The sequence below is a fragment of the Phascolarctos cinereus genome, unplaced genomic scaffold (assembly GCF_003287225.1).
Source record: "Phascolarctos cinereus isolate Bilbo 61053 unplaced genomic scaffold, phaCin_HiC Scaffold_4;HRSCAF=312, whole genome shotgun sequence".
NCBI lineage: Eukaryota > Metazoa > Chordata > Mammalia > Diprotodontia > Phascolarctidae > Phascolarctos > Phascolarctos cinereus.
The window spans coordinates 264,206,473-264,224,227 of record NW_027555847.1 but is presented as its reverse complement, the minus strand read 5'-3'; the positions used below and the strand labels follow the sequence as shown (position 1 = coordinate 264,224,227).

The 17,755-nt window shown below is 39.2% G+C and overlaps 1 protein-coding gene across 4 annotated transcripts in view; it reads left to right on the top strand.

The window, feature by feature from the left end:
• PAX5 (paired box 5) overlaps positions 1-17,755 on the top strand; it is a 354,065-nt gene that overhangs the window by 101,668 nt on the left and 234,642 nt on the right. For all 4 annotated transcript variants that reach the window (XM_078153035.1, XM_021004585.2, XM_021004586.2 and 1 more), the window contains exon 6: positions 9,653-9,828. In XM_078153035.1, the coding sequence (XP_078009161.1) occupies positions 9,653-9,828 (176 nt within the window). The remainder of the gene's footprint in view (positions 1-9,652; positions 9,829-17,755) is intronic.

Here is a 17,755-nt window from a genome sequence, read left to right as displayed (position 1 = left end):
GTTTCCTTGTCTATAAAAAGAACTGAAGAAGACAATGGCAAACTGGGTTCATGAAGAGTAGGACATGACTAAAAAAATAACTGAACACCAACAAAGCCAAAACATCTTACTGGTCACTTGATGGACGTGAATATCAGGCTATGTGGCTATAATGCTTTACATGGTAATGCTTTAAACAATACCTGTATTTCTTGAACTCTTCCTCCAATGTTATACAAATTATTTTTGGTAGTTGATAAGGATAAAATGCATAATGTATGCAAGGGAAAGTCAAGTCAAATTGGTAAGTCAATTAGAACTTACTAAGCACCTACTATGTGCTAAGCACTCTACTGAGTTCTGGGGATACAGAAAAAGTTCAGTCCTCTCCAAACAAAACAAAAACAAACCAGGCCTTGTGCTCAAGGAATTCAGAGTCCAATGGTGGAGACAATATGAAATTATGTTTAAGGAAAGATAGAGACTGGAGGTTTTAAGTTTGAATTAGAAGTTCACATTGAACCAGTGGATGAACCAATGCCTACAGTAGGTTGTCTTCCTCCAGGCAAAATAAATAGAGGACAGTGATGTGAAGGAAAAAACCATTGCTAAATGTGTTTAGAGACTTACTGACATCCCTACATCAATGCTTGGATAGAAAGAACACATTTAAAGCAATTAACACCCAGACAATACCAGTCTTAATGTATCGGAATTGTGAAGTGCAGTGTTAACAGATTTTTAAAAATATCCTAACAAAAAGTCCTCTTTCACCATAAGCAGCTATAGAAACATTAACACTTCCTCACCAAATGGGGGCAAAGGATCACTAGACATTTTTAGAGTACATGAAAAGTAAGCTCCAAGACTACAGAAATAGTTTTAGAAGAAGGAGATATTATTTCACTAAATAAGGCTGACAACAGGTACAGATCTTTGGTCTTCCTGAATATAACCCAAAGTGGCTTATCTTTGCATTGAGCCTATGAAATGCTCAAGTCAAACAGTGGAATCACAAGACCTCTGCATGGACTCAGCCAATAGGTGTGTTGGCAGAGAATCATTAAACAAAAGGCTAATTTATGCAGATTTGTGTGTGGAAATGAAGCGGTTTATGATGGCGATTCAGGGCCAGTTCATTTGTAACAAAAATCACAGAAGAGTTATCTTTAAGGATGCCAGCTTTAGTGATTTTTATGCAAAGAAATGGTAGAAACTGTGCAAATGCAGTTGGTAAAAATTTAGCATTTATAAAATATCTAGCAAAACATGATCTGGTGTTTAGAATCATGCTTCAAAAGCTTGCTATCTTTCATGCACTGACAGATGACAAATCTGCATTCTACAGCTACATGCCTCAAAATATCCTGGAGAATGCAACCAATAAATTGTACCAGAACTGGACCACTATTGCAGACTGAAATGCTGCCCCAAATCACCCAGTTGTTGTTCAGTCATTTTTCAGTTGCGTCTGATTCTTTGTGACCCCATTTGGGGTTTTCTTGGCAAAGACACTATTTGCCATTGCCTTTTCCAGATCATTTTACAGATGAGGAAACTGAGGCAAACAGGGTTAAGTGACTTACCCAGGGTCACATAGCTAGTAAGCGTCTGGAGCTGGATTTGAACTCAGGTCTTCCTGACTCCAGGTCTGGTGCTCTAGCCACTGGGCCACCTAGCTGTCCTCAATTATCCAGACAGAACACTAATTCATGAAAACTTGACAATAATATTTTAAATAGATGTTGCCATGCCAAATACTCGTAATCTCTAAGTTGTATGGGACAAAAAGATTTTGAAACAGAGAGAGCAGAAGAAATCAAAATCATGTGGGAACAGAAGGTGGTAGATATCATTTCTGTCATCCTGTTTGCTATTAGACTTTTAAAAAAATTTTTCAAATTTTTCAAATTTTTAAAAATTGATTTATTTTGATTTATTGTTATTAGACTTTTACTGAGGTTGCTTTCAGTGAGCTTAGAGAGTATGAGTTAATCTGCAAATACTTTTATTCAACTATAAGGGCAGTTATTTTATCCACTTGTGTAATAGTCTATGGAATATTAAATAGAAGAGATGAATAGTAGAACAGCAATTTTTCCCAGAGCCATTTCTATCCAGACACCATAAAACAAGTTGAGAACTATTTTTGGTGATAATAAAAATAGTTATGATGATAACAATAACAATAACAACAACAATAATAAAATGAACCATAACAAATTTGGAAAGTAGCCTAACAAAGACCAGGCCTATCATCCTGAGTCAGATAAGCAAAGATGATCACTTCCTCATCAAAAAGGAGGAAAATTGATAGGTCATTCTTAGAGCCTATGACAAGTGAAAAACTTATGGAATAGTTTTGGAACAAATAGGCAACACTTAAATCAGATGCAGTCAAGGCTGATAAATGATATACACCGTTGTATTTGACAAATATAACTGGAAGTGTGGAACCTAGGAAATGGTTAAGATCCATGACCTTATGTAATCAAAGGACCTCTATGGGTGACATCCATGTGAACTCAGTCAATCTGTATGTGAACAGAGAAGCAACAAACAAGTGGTTAAACCATGTGGATTTGTTTATGGAAATAATGGCCATTCAGAAGTCAGTTATTGCCATCAGAAAAAATGGAAGTCTACCCTTAAGTTGCCTAGACATAATGATAAATGTAGATGATGAAAGGAAGCAGTAGAAACTGTGTGACATCTCACTGTAGTCTGTACAAATTTAGCACCTACGAGATGTGTACTGGTGCCTCCATCAGGAGCTCACTACCTTTCATGAACAGATAGAATTTATCACAATGTTATAATTACAGACCTAAAGATATCCTGGAGAACTCAAATAATAAACTGGATTGGAAATGGACCTCCAAACTTAAATTCCCCTTCCTGGGCACCACTCTTCTACATGTATTTTCTCTCCTATTAGCCTGTAAGCTTTTTGAGGGCAGAGATTATTGCTTAACTTTTGTATTTGATTCTCCAGTTCTTGTCAGAGTGCTTGGTACATAGTAAGTACTTAATAAATGCTTTCTTCATTCATTCATTCATTATCAGGGACTGAATATTGCTCCCAATAACCTGTTTTATATTGATGCAAAAAAGAGTAAGAACAATGGTTTTAATAGATGCTGCCATAACAAATACCCACAATCTCTAAGCTACTTGAAATGGAAAACTTTCAAAATATAGAGAACAAAGAGCAAAGGAGAGGAAATGGAGATATTAATAATAATAATGATAATAATTGTATGATGATGATGATGATGATGATGTACTCTTTCACAGTGATAGTATAACCTACACTGAGGATCATATGAGACTGTATATAAGCAGAGCAGATTGAAATCTATGTGAATAGGAAAAGGCACATGTCATCCTTGTTGTCCTACAGAAGACAAGTTTATATCTAAATGCTTTTATGAAATTATAAAAGCAATTAACTTATCTACCAGTACTCTACAGGAAAAGATTAGAAGAATGAGATGGTGATAATAATAATGATGAATGATAAGAACAACAACCTCTTCATAGTCATACCCATCATCCATACTGTGGAGTGAAATGGCATCGCCATAGGAGTGGGCAGCCAGGGTCATCTACAGTGGAGAATTTGTGTGCCCCTAGATCTTTACAGAAGCAGTATAGGCTGGAAAATTGGAGGCTAGAGATGCCACTGACTGAGTTCATATCGCAATCAGTGTGATAAACTACTCCTGAGAGTCAAATGAAACAGAGAGGGTGGCATTGGGTTGCAGCCTGGCCCTAGTCAGACTGCTATCATCATCACCACCATCACCATCATCACCACCACCACCGTCATCATCATCACTATCACCACCACCACCACCACCACCTCCACCATCACCATCATCACCATTATCACTACCACCATCATCATCATAATGCACTCACTGGAGAGGTGGCATTATGTAGTGGAAGAAAATCTTGAATATAAGTCCCTCCTCTTATAATATAAGAATTGTGTGTCTCTGGACAAGTTACTTAATCTCCAAAGGCCCCTGGAAATTTTTGAGTAAAAAAAGAAGCATTTATTAAGGGCCTAATATGTGCCAGGCCCTGTGCTAAGCACTTCACAAATATCGTTTCATTTGATCCTCACAACAACCTTGTGAAGTAGGTGCTATTATTATCCCCATTTTACAGATGAGGAAACTGAGGAAGTCAGAGGTTAAGTGACTTGCCTAGGGTCACAGAGCTAGTAAGTATCTGAGGCAGGATTTGAACTCAAGACTGACTCCAGGTCTAGCATTCTATTCCCTGAGCAGCCTGACTGTCTTTCAAAGACGATAAGCTACCAAACAGGTGCTAAATCAGCATTGTTAGAGGGAGTTCCCTACACCAGTGAAATCACAGGTTAAAAAAAAAGAAATACTAGCTAGCATTTATGTAGCACTTACAATACCCTTTATGTAGTCTCTCATTTGACCCTCAATGTGGGTCATAACACCACTGTAAATTAGGCATTTCATATAGTATTATTCCCATTTTTGAGACAAGTAAACTGAGGCTAAGTAGTAGAAGAAAGACCTAACTCAGGTCTCCTGGCTCCAGGTCCATTGCTCTTGCAGTTGTACCATAGTCTATTATGATAATGTTGAAATGAAAAGATGAAAAAAAAAGGCTTCAGAACTGATCAAGGATTTCTTCCTTCCTTCCTTCCTTCCTTCCTTCCTTCCTTCCTTCCTTCCTTCCTTCCTTCCTTCCTTCCTTCCCCATCCTCTCTTTCTCTCTCTCTTTCTTTCTTTCTCTCAGCCTAGTATTATAGCAAGAATTTCTCAGATCATGTGTTTTTTTTAAATGAGAGGAACTATGGCCTCAAAAATCCCATTTTCTATCAATCAAACTAATCAATAAGTATTTGTTAAGCATCTACTATGTTCCAGGCATTGTGCTAGGAGGTGGGGATATAAGTATAAAAAATGAAACAATCCCTACCCACAAGGAGTTTCCATTCTAATGGAAGAGACAACATGTACATCATAGATACACATATATACAGACACACATATAGCATAAACTAACATTTAATAAGTACAAGTATATATATATGTATATATATATGTATATGTGTATACACACATACATGTTAAATACAAGTTAGTTTGGAAAGGAAGACACCATCATTTGGGAGGGATCAGGAAAGGCTTCATATGGAAGATGGTACTTTAGTTTCATTTTAAGAGAAGAGGGGGACTCTGGGTCAGAAGAAAGGAGGGAGTGGATTTTAGGTATAGGGGATGGTCAGCAAAAAGGTGTATAAACTGGAGATGGCATTGAGTGAGGAGTGGAGAGAAAGACAGTGAGTGAATTATAGAATGCAGGAGGAAGAGTAATATCCAATGCACTGAAACGATAATTAGGGTTAGGTTGTACAGTGCTTTAAAAGCTAAAGAGAGCAGTTCCTATTTGATCCTAGAGGTAATAGGAAGTTGACTGAGTAGGGGAGTCATTTCATCAGATCTGTACCTAAGGACAATTTTCTATTTTCTTTCATATGCTTCAAGGAATCTATGATTTTGTCATTGTGGGCACTCCTTCCACTAATGCAAATTGAACTATCTGGGACTTAGGATACAATTTTATGAACTGCTATGGTCCCCAAAATATATTCCTGGTGCAGGGTTGGGGGAGAGAGGGGAATGACAATATTCTGCTTATGAGTTTCTCTGAACTGAGCGAGGCTGGTCCATGGGTCACAGAGACAGGTCATGCATAGAAGCCTTTCTATCATGGTGGATCCTCCAGGGCTTGTATTTTCCTGGCATAACCTTGGAGAACACAGGGTCACCTGCCCACTATGATAGTAGTAGAAGGTAGTGGTAGAAAAATTCTTTAATAGAGGGCATTTAAAAAATATCATTCACAATGACATCAACAAAACAACAAAATCCAGGAAAAATATTAAAAATGAATCTGCCGCATTGTAAACTCTAAGTGTATGATCTTTTCAGACACACAAGAGACAGTTTTCTCTTGACAAATGCGAATCTAAGCTACTTTCCTTGCCCCCTCTCTCAACTAGCTTTCTGCAAAGCTTTCGCTTCAAAACCAAGCTGCGAATAACATTAGTTTAACTTGAAATCTAAAGCTGGCGTTGCTTTGCTCCATAGACAGGGGTTCTCTGCCCTTTTGCTGCCATGAAGCCAGTTACCAGAATTTTAATTTTATAAGCCATGGTTGACTAAACCCAGCATCAGGTCTATTACATATTATTTGATTTGGAATAGAAGAAAGATTTAAAGATACCCTGTCCCTTCAGTACCTTTGTACTCGTGTACATGTCTACACATAGATTTCAACATGCCGTTCAAACTACAAGTTCAGCTTTTGCTCCCTGGAATAAAATTGGCTACAATATTTCACGTAGCTTCACACTACATTCCTCAGTTAAGTCAGAGTGCTTTCTCAAGGAAAAAAATCAAGAAGTTAAAATTAGTAGCTTAAAAGGTGGAGAGTTTTTCTCATTCATGTTCTTATATTTTAATGTTAGATAACAGACATTAAGGCAGTTGCACAGCAGTAATTATGAGTAATTCAATTTATTTGAACAAACATTTATTAAGCACATAATGTACAGAGAAGATAGTGTGGGTCAATGAGTAGCAGGCTGGCTTTGGAGGCACTGAGACTTGGGGTCAGACCCTGCCTCGGATACACATTGACTAGGTGACTATGGGTAAGTCACTGAATCTTTCTGTGCCTCAGACAACTCCCTAACATGGTGAATCACTTCAGAGTTGCTGATCTCCATCAGTGAGAGACTTTTATCACATGGATGAAATAGTGGCTCTGCACAATAAATAAATAAATGCACAGAGTATGCACTAGGTGGTTGGGGAAAATATGCAGAAAAATAAGAATGAGTCTTGGTGTTGAATTATAGTGGGAAAAGCACTGGCTGTGAATCAGGAGATCTGAGCTTAGAATCCTTACCTTTTTTTTTTTTACTGCAATAAAAGTCCCTCACTGATGGAGATCAGCAACTCTTAGGTGATTCTCCATCTTAGAGTAGAACATTATAAGTTTACAACGGAACTACAAACAATGCACTGAGTGGGACTGGGGCAAGGAAAGATCATTTTGGGCAGGAAGTACAGGAATCAGGGACTAGGAAAGACTGAGGATTTGAATTGGATCATGAAAGGTTAGAATTTCGACAATAAAAACAATTAGTGCAAATAGCCCAGACATATTTGGTTAGAGGTTTTTAAGCTGTTGTATACCCCTAAAATTTTCCTGAGGTCACACAGTCAAGGGCGGAATACAATAAGTTCCGTATATGCTAAATTACATTATTTATGGCCTATTTGCTTACACCAATTCATCATGTTGAAACTCACTCTCAACTTAAAATTCCCTCTTAGCAATCACTGACATGGTCCTAGGCCCAGCCAAATGAAGAAAATTGTGAAATGGTCCTGAAAAACATATCCTGATGTGGAGGAACTGAAGCTTCGGTTACTGTTATTATGATATGCACAAAGCGCAAACACCATAACTGTCTGCATTCATAGATTACTAAAATCAGCAAAATGCTAGAAGTGATTCTTGAGCCATGGCTCAGCCATTGATGGGATGAGACTAATTTCTTCAAAGAAACAGACGATTTGTCCTTTGAAGGTGGAGGGCTCTGGGTTTGATGGGGAAGGAAAAATGTGCTGAACTACTGCTGAGAGTATGAACAACCAAAGAGGGCTGTTGGACATGTCCCAGTAGCTTCTTGGGCCCATCTAGGTTATAGATTCTAAACTGAGATTTTCTTAGGCTGTAATAGCCAGGGAATAAATATAAGATATGGCTATAAAATCATGTGACTGATTTTAAACATACTTCCTCCATCGAATGTTGTCCCTTTCAAAACTGTTCTTCCAGGTGACTACACATTTGTGTCAGTCATGTTGAAGAATTATACATATTCTTTTGTCGTTTGAGAGTGGATTTAATTTTTTGAAATCAGCCAAAAGTCATTTGAATTCTAATAAATAAGATAGTTGTTGAAGCTTGGAAACTTCTCTTTTTAAATTAAAAAAAAAAAGGTGTGAGTACATCAAGAGAATTATTTTCTTCCTGTGGCTTGTTAATTGTTCCTAAAAGCAATTCCAAAAGGTGATTTCCAGAAAAGTTTTGGGGAATGTCAGCATCATTGCTCGTGTAACTTTATAGTACAAGTTACAAGGAAACATCTGATCTGCTGATAACATTATCCTTGTCATCCTCATTTTCTTGCATTTATCTTTTTGTAGATAAATAAATGAGGGAAATACAAATAAATTAGCTGCTATTCTTCTTGTCTTTGGCATCATATTTGGAAGGTTCAGGCCCAAGACCCATCCAAAATCATTTAACATTTAACTTCTTCATGATTATGGGGGAGAATTGTTCAGAAATGCTGATGTTGGAACTCCTTTCACCAATGTAGATTGCAAATGTCTGTGACTTATTCTTCTCTCCTCACCTCTCCTCTCCTCCTCTTCCTCCTTTTCTTCCTCCTCCTCCTCCTTCTTCTTCTCTCTTCTCTCTCTCTCTCTCTCTCTCTCTCTCTCTCTCTCTCTTTCTCTCTCTCTCTCTCTGTCTTTTGTGTACGTAGGGTATCCTCAGTAGAATGTAAACTCCTTGAGAGTATAGGCATTTCATTTTTGTCTTTTGTCCTCAGCCCAGCTCAATGTTTAATAACTGCTTCCCCCTCCTCCCCCAAATGAATGAGTCAATATATCCTAGGATTGCCTGAGGCAGACAGAAAATAACTGACTTACCCAGGGTCATATAATACACATCAGAGTCAGGATTTGAAATCAGGTCTTCCTGACTCCAAGCACAAACACTCTCTCCACCATGCTGTGCTACCTCTGACATTTGCACATTGATATTTGTAGCTCACTTTTTAAAAATAATGATTTATGGCTTAAAAATCGGCTCCTCTCACAAGTATCTCTAACTCCTCTTAATTCCGGTGCTTTCCTTCTTGTAATTATTTCCTAAAATAGCTTGTTTTGCATGTATTTGTTTGCATGTTGTCTCCCCCATTAGACTGTAAGCTCCTTGAGGGCAGAGAGTGTCTTTTGCCTCTTTTTGGGTCTCCAGCACTTAGCAAAGTGCCTGGCACATAGCAGGCACTTAATAGGTGTTTCAAATTGTATTGAATTGAAAGAAGTGTGCATTGCAAATATTATCTGCCTTATTTTTACAAATGAGGAAACTGAGGCTTAGACAAATTAAATGACAATCAGCATCACAGAATGAGTATCTGTTGGATATTCATTGGAAATGGGATATGACTGTAGTGGTTCCATTGATCTTTATACTATATCACAACCCTTAGTATTTTTTTCCTTAGCACAAGTATATGATATATAGATAGTATTTAGTTTCATGTTGTTAGGTTGCCACAGTGGTGTAGAGGAAAGAGTCCTGGCTTAAGAATCAGAAGACACGGATTCTAATCCCAATGCTGGCTATGGGATCTTGGGCAGGTGACTTTAACCTCTCTGGGCCTCAGTTTCTTCCTTTGTAAAATAAGTGATTTGGTCTAGATGATCTCTAAGGTTGTTTCTAGTTCTAATGTTTTATGGTTTTAATATATCCTTCTTTGGGCACTTGTAACATCTATTTAGCTTCCTCTTTATTTTCTTCCCCTTCAAAGGTATTCAGGAGTCTCCAGTACCAAATGGCCATTCCCTCCCAGGCAGAGATTTCCTTCGGAAACAGATGCGGGGAGACCTTTTCACCCAGCAGCAATTAGAAGTGTTGGATCGAGTCTTTGAGAGACAACATTATTCTGACATATTTACAACCACGGAGCCCATCAAACCAGAGCAGGTACTGTCATTAATTCTCACTGAATTCCATGTGCATTATTATTGTTATTGTAAAATGTACATATATTCTCCACTGGTTGCCTAAATACTCTGATGGGGAACTGTCAAGAAATTACTATGTAAGTTCTCATCAATAGAAGATGGGGAAAAGTCTCTGAAAAGTGTTTTCTTTCTCAATAAAGTGATGTTCCTAGAAAAAAAAGGAAAATCGTTGTTTGTGGGGCGCGCCCTCTTCTTCCATGCGCTTCGTAGAGGAGTTCCTCGGGACTCAGGACTTTGGCTCCACTGCTTCCCCTCTGTTTCTAGTGCTAATGAAAGGGAGTGACTGATTTTGCTTCTTGAATTCTTTTGGGATGTTTGTTGAGCAGGCTCATTCTGTCTGTGTTCCTGGTGATGAGGAGGTAAAGTTATGGTGTGGGCTATTATTTTTACGTGCTACATCTCGAGCATCAGAATCCAGGGGTTCAGTTTCTCAGACCCCTACGTGGATTTGTCCCAGAAGATTCAAGTGGATGACTTAATCCTCTTTGTGAGAGCACTAGAAGGGTATTAAGCCAACCTCTTCTCATTCGTTAGGCTAAATGACCTTTCTGAGCGGTGTTTTTCACAAGAAGTGGCCTGAAGGGATGGATAGAATAGGAATGTAAAGATGCTTTTGGTTTACCTGAGAGGATATCTGGGGTCTGGACGAGGATGAGGGACATATTTGCTTATTAGATGAGAACTATTGCTAAATATACAACAATACCTAACATTTGTAACATTTCACAGTTTTCAAAGTGTTTTTATATCTAGTATCTCCTTTGATACTTACAGCAACCTTGTAAGGCAGTCAGTTATTCAGTAAACATTTATTAGGGACCTACTATGTGCCAGGTAACATGCTAAGTACTGGGGATACAAAGAAATGGAAAAGACAGCTCTGGCTCTCAAGGAGCTCACAGTCCAATGCGGGGAGAAAACATTTAAACAACCCCGTGCAAATAAGACACAGAAAAGATAAACTGAAAGGATTCAATATAGGGCAGGAACTAATGTTAAATGGGATTGGGAAACAGCTTCTTGTAGAAAGTGGGATTTTAGCTGGGACATGAAGGGAGCCAGTAGGGAGAGATGAAGAGGGAGAGAATTTCTGGCATAAGGGACAGCCAGTGAAAATGCCCGGAGTCAGGAGATGTCTCACTGGAACAACAAGGAGCCCAGTGTCAGTAGACCAGAGTAAAATGTGAGAAGACTAGAAAGGAAGGAGGGGGCCAGGTGACAAGGGGTTTTGAAAGTCATACAAAGGAATTTATAGTTGATCCTGCAGGTGATAGGGATAGAGTTTATTGAAGGAGGAGGGGGTGACACAGGCAGACAGAAAATTTAGGAAGATCAATTTGACAGTTGAGTGGAGGTTGGGTTGTAGTGGTGAGAGACTTGCAGCAGGCAGAACAACTAGTGGGCTTGTACAATAGTCCAGGCATGAGGTCTGTACCAAGGAGAAGTGGCAGATCAGCAATTATTTTCCTATTTAGAGATGAGAAAGGTGAGGCTCAGGTGGGTCGTTAATTGGTTAAAAAAAGTCATAAGGCTAGTTAGCAGCATGACTGGGACTAGATCTCAGGTCTTCCAGCTCCAACCTAGAACAATACCCTTCTTTCTATACTACCCATCTAATATTGAATAATGATAGCAACGCCATGTACTTGGCTAGTGTTTACCTTTTCATAGTGCTTTTATTTCTATTGTTGCCTGGTAATTTCTAACCTTATAGTTCAACTTGCAGCAAAACCAATTGGAAAAGGTCATCCGTGAATCAAAATGGAGATGGGGCCATATCCTTCTCTGGTAAAACCAGATAGATGTTAAAAATAAGATACAAGTGGTACACATTATAGAGGAAGGTACAGAGCGAAAGAGAAACTAATGCCAATGTAGTCTCCGACCTACACAGTTCAAGGATCCATGACATATGGTGGCTCTTTCCACTGTGGCTGATCCCAGTTTCTCCTAGCCTTAGGAAATAGATCATCAAGTTGCTGTGGCCAAAAACGTTCACCGTGGTGTGGCCAATATACATACCTATTTTGTATCACTTTATACTTAACCTTCTGGTGACAAGGTTGTCCTGAGCGAGGTTGGTTCTGAGACATATGTGATCACCAGATCCATGTTTGAAGCCTTTTCAGGTTGGTAGCATCTGTTGGAGTTTGAGTTTTACTGGTATAGCTTTTGAGGACACAGGGTCACCTCCATGCCATCATCAACACTGATTATGCACTTTTGTGGAGGAAGCTATAAGCTACAAGACATGAAATAGACAGAAAACTGTAATAGTGCTACCTGATGTAACACAGTAAGTGCGGAGAGAAATCGTGGCAGTGAAATACCTATTTCATCAGGCCTGGTGTCTATCGTGGAACCTAAATGAATCATACAAGGAATTTAACAATGATCTACACCAGGGGTAGGGCACCTGCAGCCTCGAGGCCACATGTGGCCCTCTAGGTCCTCAAGTGCAGCCCTTCACAGAAGATTGGATTAAGTCAAAGGGCTGCACTTGAGGTTCCCCACCCCTGACCCCCTCCCACACACACATCATAGGTTCTCAGGAAATAGCTTCAGGTTCTATCACTGAGGGACTGTTTGCTTAAGGAAAAGGTATCACTTTGCCCTAATTAAGGGTTCATCAACAGTAAGCTATGTGTTTTGTTCTAACTATTCCCATCTTTTCTTTTGGTTTCCGTATTGGTTGGGTAATCCCAGTGTCTGACCAAAAGCAGATCTCAGATTGTCCTGGATTGGCTGGTCTCCTTCATGTCACTTCTGACTCCCCTTGCAGGGTTTTCAGAATTAAAATCCTGGCTTTAATCCCACTGCAGTTTAGAAAGTGAGAAGAGAGGGGATGTCTATCATTCCTAATTTTGATGAGGAGGGTGATTTTAATACATTATGCCAGGGAAACAGCCTTTCACAGTGTGATAACTGTCTTGAACTTCCAGAGGGCTTTGGTTCATTAGTCTTATACTAAAGTGTAGATTGTTTCATCTGCAAAGTGAGCTCTTTAGAGATAAAGAAATCACAGATTCTATGAATTACCATTTCTCTGTCTGTCTTCTCCACAGTCACTCATATTCCCATCTATATGAGCATGTAACAAATATGAGGCTGAAAGTTGGTGTCTGAGTCCATTTGGAGGCCTGGTGGATAGAGGTCTGGTTTTAGTGTCAGGAAGATCAGAATTTAAATCCTGTCTCAGACATTTATGAGCTGTGTGACCCTGGGCTAGTCACTTAACTGCTGTTTGCCTTAGTTTCTTTGTCTGTAAAAAAAGGGATAATAATAGCACCTACTTTGCAGGGTTGCTGTGAGAATCAACTGAGATGACATATGTAAGGCATTTTGTAAACCTTTGAGCCCTATATAAATGTTAGCTATTACTATAGCTATTATTATTTGAAAGATGCCACATTCTTACTGGGCTAGTCTGACCTACTTGTACCAATCTATATACTATAATAATAATACTTTGTGTTGCATAGGTTTTTGGTAAGTAGCTTTAGGTCTGTCATTGAGAGGTGGTATGTCATAGTGGATTGCTAGCTGGTCTTGGAGCCAAGAAGATCTGCATTCAAATCTTGCCTCTAACACATAATATGAGGGCATGGACAAGTCACTTAACCTCACAGTGCCCTAGGCAACTCTCTAAGACTGTAACTAAAAGAGGAGTTACATTGGTGGAGGGACTTTTTATACTGGGGGGTTCCAATTCCAATGTAATCACATCTGGACCAAAAAAATAAGGATATAAATTTAAGAATTCATAAAATAATAACATGCTTTTAAAAAATAAATTTTTACCTAATATTGGGAATATTTAGTCTTCAGAGGAAAAACTTTAGGTGGGACATGGTAACTGTCCAAATACGTAGAAATGAGGATTTGATTTCTGAGTGGCTGCAGAGAACAAAACTAGGAATGGGTGGGAAAGTAGCAGGGGACAAATTCTAACTGGATGTAGGGATTGGATCAGAGCTGTTCAAAACTGCGATGGTGTTCCTTCAAAGGTCATGAGTGACCTGCTCTTGGAGGTTTTCTGGCAAAGGTGAGATGGCTGCTTTTTGGAGATGTCATGGAAGGGATTGATGTTCAGGGAGCTGAACTTTTGGTTTTTTTAGGCAATTGGGGTTAAGTGACTTGCCCGGAGTCACACAGCTAGCAAGTGTCAAGTGTCTGGGCTGAGTCTGGATTTGAAATCAGGTCCTCCTGACTCCAAGGCAGGTGCTCTATCCACTGGGCCACCTAGCTGCCCCTTAATCACTTCTAATTATCCTTCCAACTCTTAGATTCTGTGATTTAGTGGAAGAATTTTCATATAGACTGCCTCACTTCCTGCTCATCACATCCCTATGAAATAGGGCAAATGCTGTTAGCTCCATTTTACAATTGGAGAAATGGAGGAACCAGGTGATTTAATTTATCTCAGCAAAAGATTGGACTTAGAATCCAGGTATCTTGACTTCTATTCTAGTAGGATTTTTTTCCCCCTTTCTCTATAGCTTGTGGGGGCAGTTAGATGGCATAGTGGATAGCACGCTGGGCCTGGAGTCAGGAAGACTTATCTTTGTGAGTTCAAATTTGGCCTTCAGACACTTACTAGCTGTGTGACCCTGGGCAAGTCACTTAACTCTGTTTGCCTCAGTTTCCTCATTTATAAAATAAACTGGAGAAGGAAATGGCAAACCATTCCAGTGTATCTGCCAAGAAAACCCCAGATGGGGTCACAGAAAGTTGGATACAACTGAAAAATGACTTGACAACAAAAACAGTACTTATTCATTTCCTAGAGCAAGTATAAATTGTGAGGAGCTTCCTTGGTTGGCCTATTAGAATCAAGAGGCCAGTCAGTATGAGGAGGGAGGATCTTTGCAGTACAGCATACAGAGAAGGAAAGCATGCTACCATGATCATCATTAAGAGTTAAGAATCAGGCCCTGCTAGGAAGTTGATCATAGAAAGTCTCCTAATCTGATTTTAGTAGATAGAAATATAGGTGGAGGAGCGGTTAAAAAAAAGATCTCTCTTTGCACTAGGTGGCACAATGGATAGAGCACTGGGCCTGGACTCAGGAAGTCCTGAGTTCAAATCCAGCTTCAGACACTATAGCTGTGTGACTCTGGGAACAAGTTATTTAACCTCTGTTTGCATCCAATCACATAACTGTGAAATGAGGATAATAATTGCACCTATCTCTCAGATTGTTGTGAGCATCATACGATAGTTTGTAGAGCTCTTAACATAATGCCTGGCACATAGTAGGCATTTCATAAATGCTCGTTCTCTTTACACCTTTAGTTTACAAATCCTGATGTATTTGCCCTTCTTTGCATCTCCTCCTTGCCCTGGAAAGATGGTCCTGAGTCTGTATAAATGTTTCATACTAGAAATTCTCTTGGTTCCCTGCTTTCCTCCAAAATCATCCCTTCGTACAGAATCACAGTAGATTATACTGAGTTCCCAAGCAGAACCTTGTTACAAATTAATTTCTATACCTTCAGTCTTGAAAAAAAAAATCATTCTCCTTTACTGACCATTTTTCTCACCTACTGACCAACTTCTTAGCCACCTTGTTTTTATGGCTTTCCATATGGATTTCCAAAAGTATAATCTTTGGAATTTATCAAGAAGGAGCTAACAAAGGTTCTCACCTATTGGGCCATGGCTAATCTGACAGAAGTATCATTTCTTCACCTTCATTCTTAGGAATGACATTCATTCATTCATTGGAATTATTAGTTTAATGTCTACTATGTAGACTGGAGGATTTGCAAAGATAAATAAGACAGTTTCCTGCCTTCAAAGTGCTTATAATCTAGTAGGGGAGATAAGACCTACAAACAATGTAAGTATGAAACAACTTAGAATATAAGCACAAAATAAGAGCATGCTATGATATCCACTGGGAGAGATCTACTTTTAATTTTTATAAGTTTGGAGATAGAGTAAGTGAGAAAGAACTCAGATATTGCTAAAGGGTTATTCAATGGCTTAGGTTCTAGCCTGAAGCCTTAGGTTTGGTTGGGACCTTGTTTTGAAAAATCCCACATCATTATTCCCACAGAGCAACATGGGGTGGGTAACTTCTTTAACATCTCTAGTAGGTTTCAGAGAACACTAGTATAGTGTGTATAGTACTGTCCTTGGAGTAAATCAATCACTCAATCAATCGATCAACTTGAACATTTAAGTACTTACTGTGTGACAGCCACTATTCTAGGCACTGGGAATATTGGGAAAAGAAATTAGTCGTAGCTGAGTTGGACCAGAGTTATCCCAATAGTAATAAGAACAAGAATAGCTCACATTTACATAGTGATTTACGTCAATTAAGAGCTTTGCATACATTGTCTCATCTGTTCCCTCAACAACCTTCTGAAGTGGGTGCTATTATTACCATTTTACAGAGGAGGAAATAGGCTGAGAGAGGTTAAGGAATTTTCTTAGGGTCACACAGTTAGTAAATGTTTAAGGTCAGCCTCAAACCTAGTTCTCCCTGACTCTAAGCCTGACACCGGCATCGTTTTATCCAAGTAAGTGAAGCAGCATTTATGTTACCATTAAAAAAATTCTTGTTACAAATATTGGGTCATTTGTCAGCTATAAGCAAGTGTTTTTCCATTATCTGTAGATATTCTTAAATGGTAGGTTAACCAACCGTTCCCCCCCACCAGTTTATCACCAAAAGAACTTTGCTTGAAAATCCGTAGTTAATTTTTTTATGATGTGTAAGAAATGTATCTTTCAGGGGGCAGTAGATAAGCCCCCAGGTTTGTTAGAGAATAGGTATCATAGAATTTAGAGCTTGGAGGGACCCTAGGAAAAAAAATGAAGTCCAATAACCTCATTTGCAAGATGAAAAAACTGAGGGCCAGAGAGGAGATGTCAGAGCCATCACAAACCTGATGTAGTTGGAGCTGTGACCCAGGTCACCAATGTGGGGAAGGTGCTGCCTTCTTGGGAAACCACTGCTCTGTGCCTCCTTTCAAAGTGAGGCCTCCACTGGCCCACGCTGATGCCTGGTACAACTTCCCCTGGGTCTATCTCTTGGGGCCTGCCTTTCCAACCCATGAGGGTATGGGCTAAGCTTTAAAATAATAAAAATGAGCTAGCATTTATTTAGAGCTTTAAGGTCTGCAAAATGTTTCAGAAACAGGGAAAGGAAGAGGAAGTGAAAAAACATTTTCTAAGTATCTACCATGTGCCAGGCATTATTTCCTCTTCCCAACAATCCCTTGAGGTAGGTACTATTATTATCCTAGTTTGAGGAAACTGAAGCAGATGAAGTTAAGTGACTTCCCAGGGTCACATAGCTAGTAAATGTCTGAGGTTGGATTTGAACTCAGATCTTCCTGACTCCAGGCCTAGCACTTAGACTTAGCTCTCTACAGTAGAGGTGTCACATGTACCCTCTGGCCCTCAACAAGATTCAAATGTAATTGGGAAATATTTTATAAAATAAGTAAAAATATAATTTGTTGTTGTTCAGTTGTTTCAGTGGTGTCCAACTTTTTGTGATCCCATTTGGGGTTTTCTTGGCCAACATACTGGCATGGTTTGCCATTTCCTTCTCCAGCTCATTTTACAGATGAGGAAACTGAGTCAAACAGGGTTAAGTGACTGGCTAGTAAGTATCTGAGGACAGATCTGAACTCAGGAAGATGAATCTTCCTGACTGCAGGCCCAGCACTCTATCTACTGTGCTGCCTAGCTGCCCCCAAAATGTAATACAACATAAATAATGTTAATTTGTGGTTTTCTAAGCCAGTATGCTGCCTATCCACTTCTGTCTGAGTTTGACACCACTGGCTTATAGGATGAATTGCTCCTTCTTCTGCACCTATCTCTGGTCAAACTACCCTCTGCTATTACTAACTCTACCTTATTCT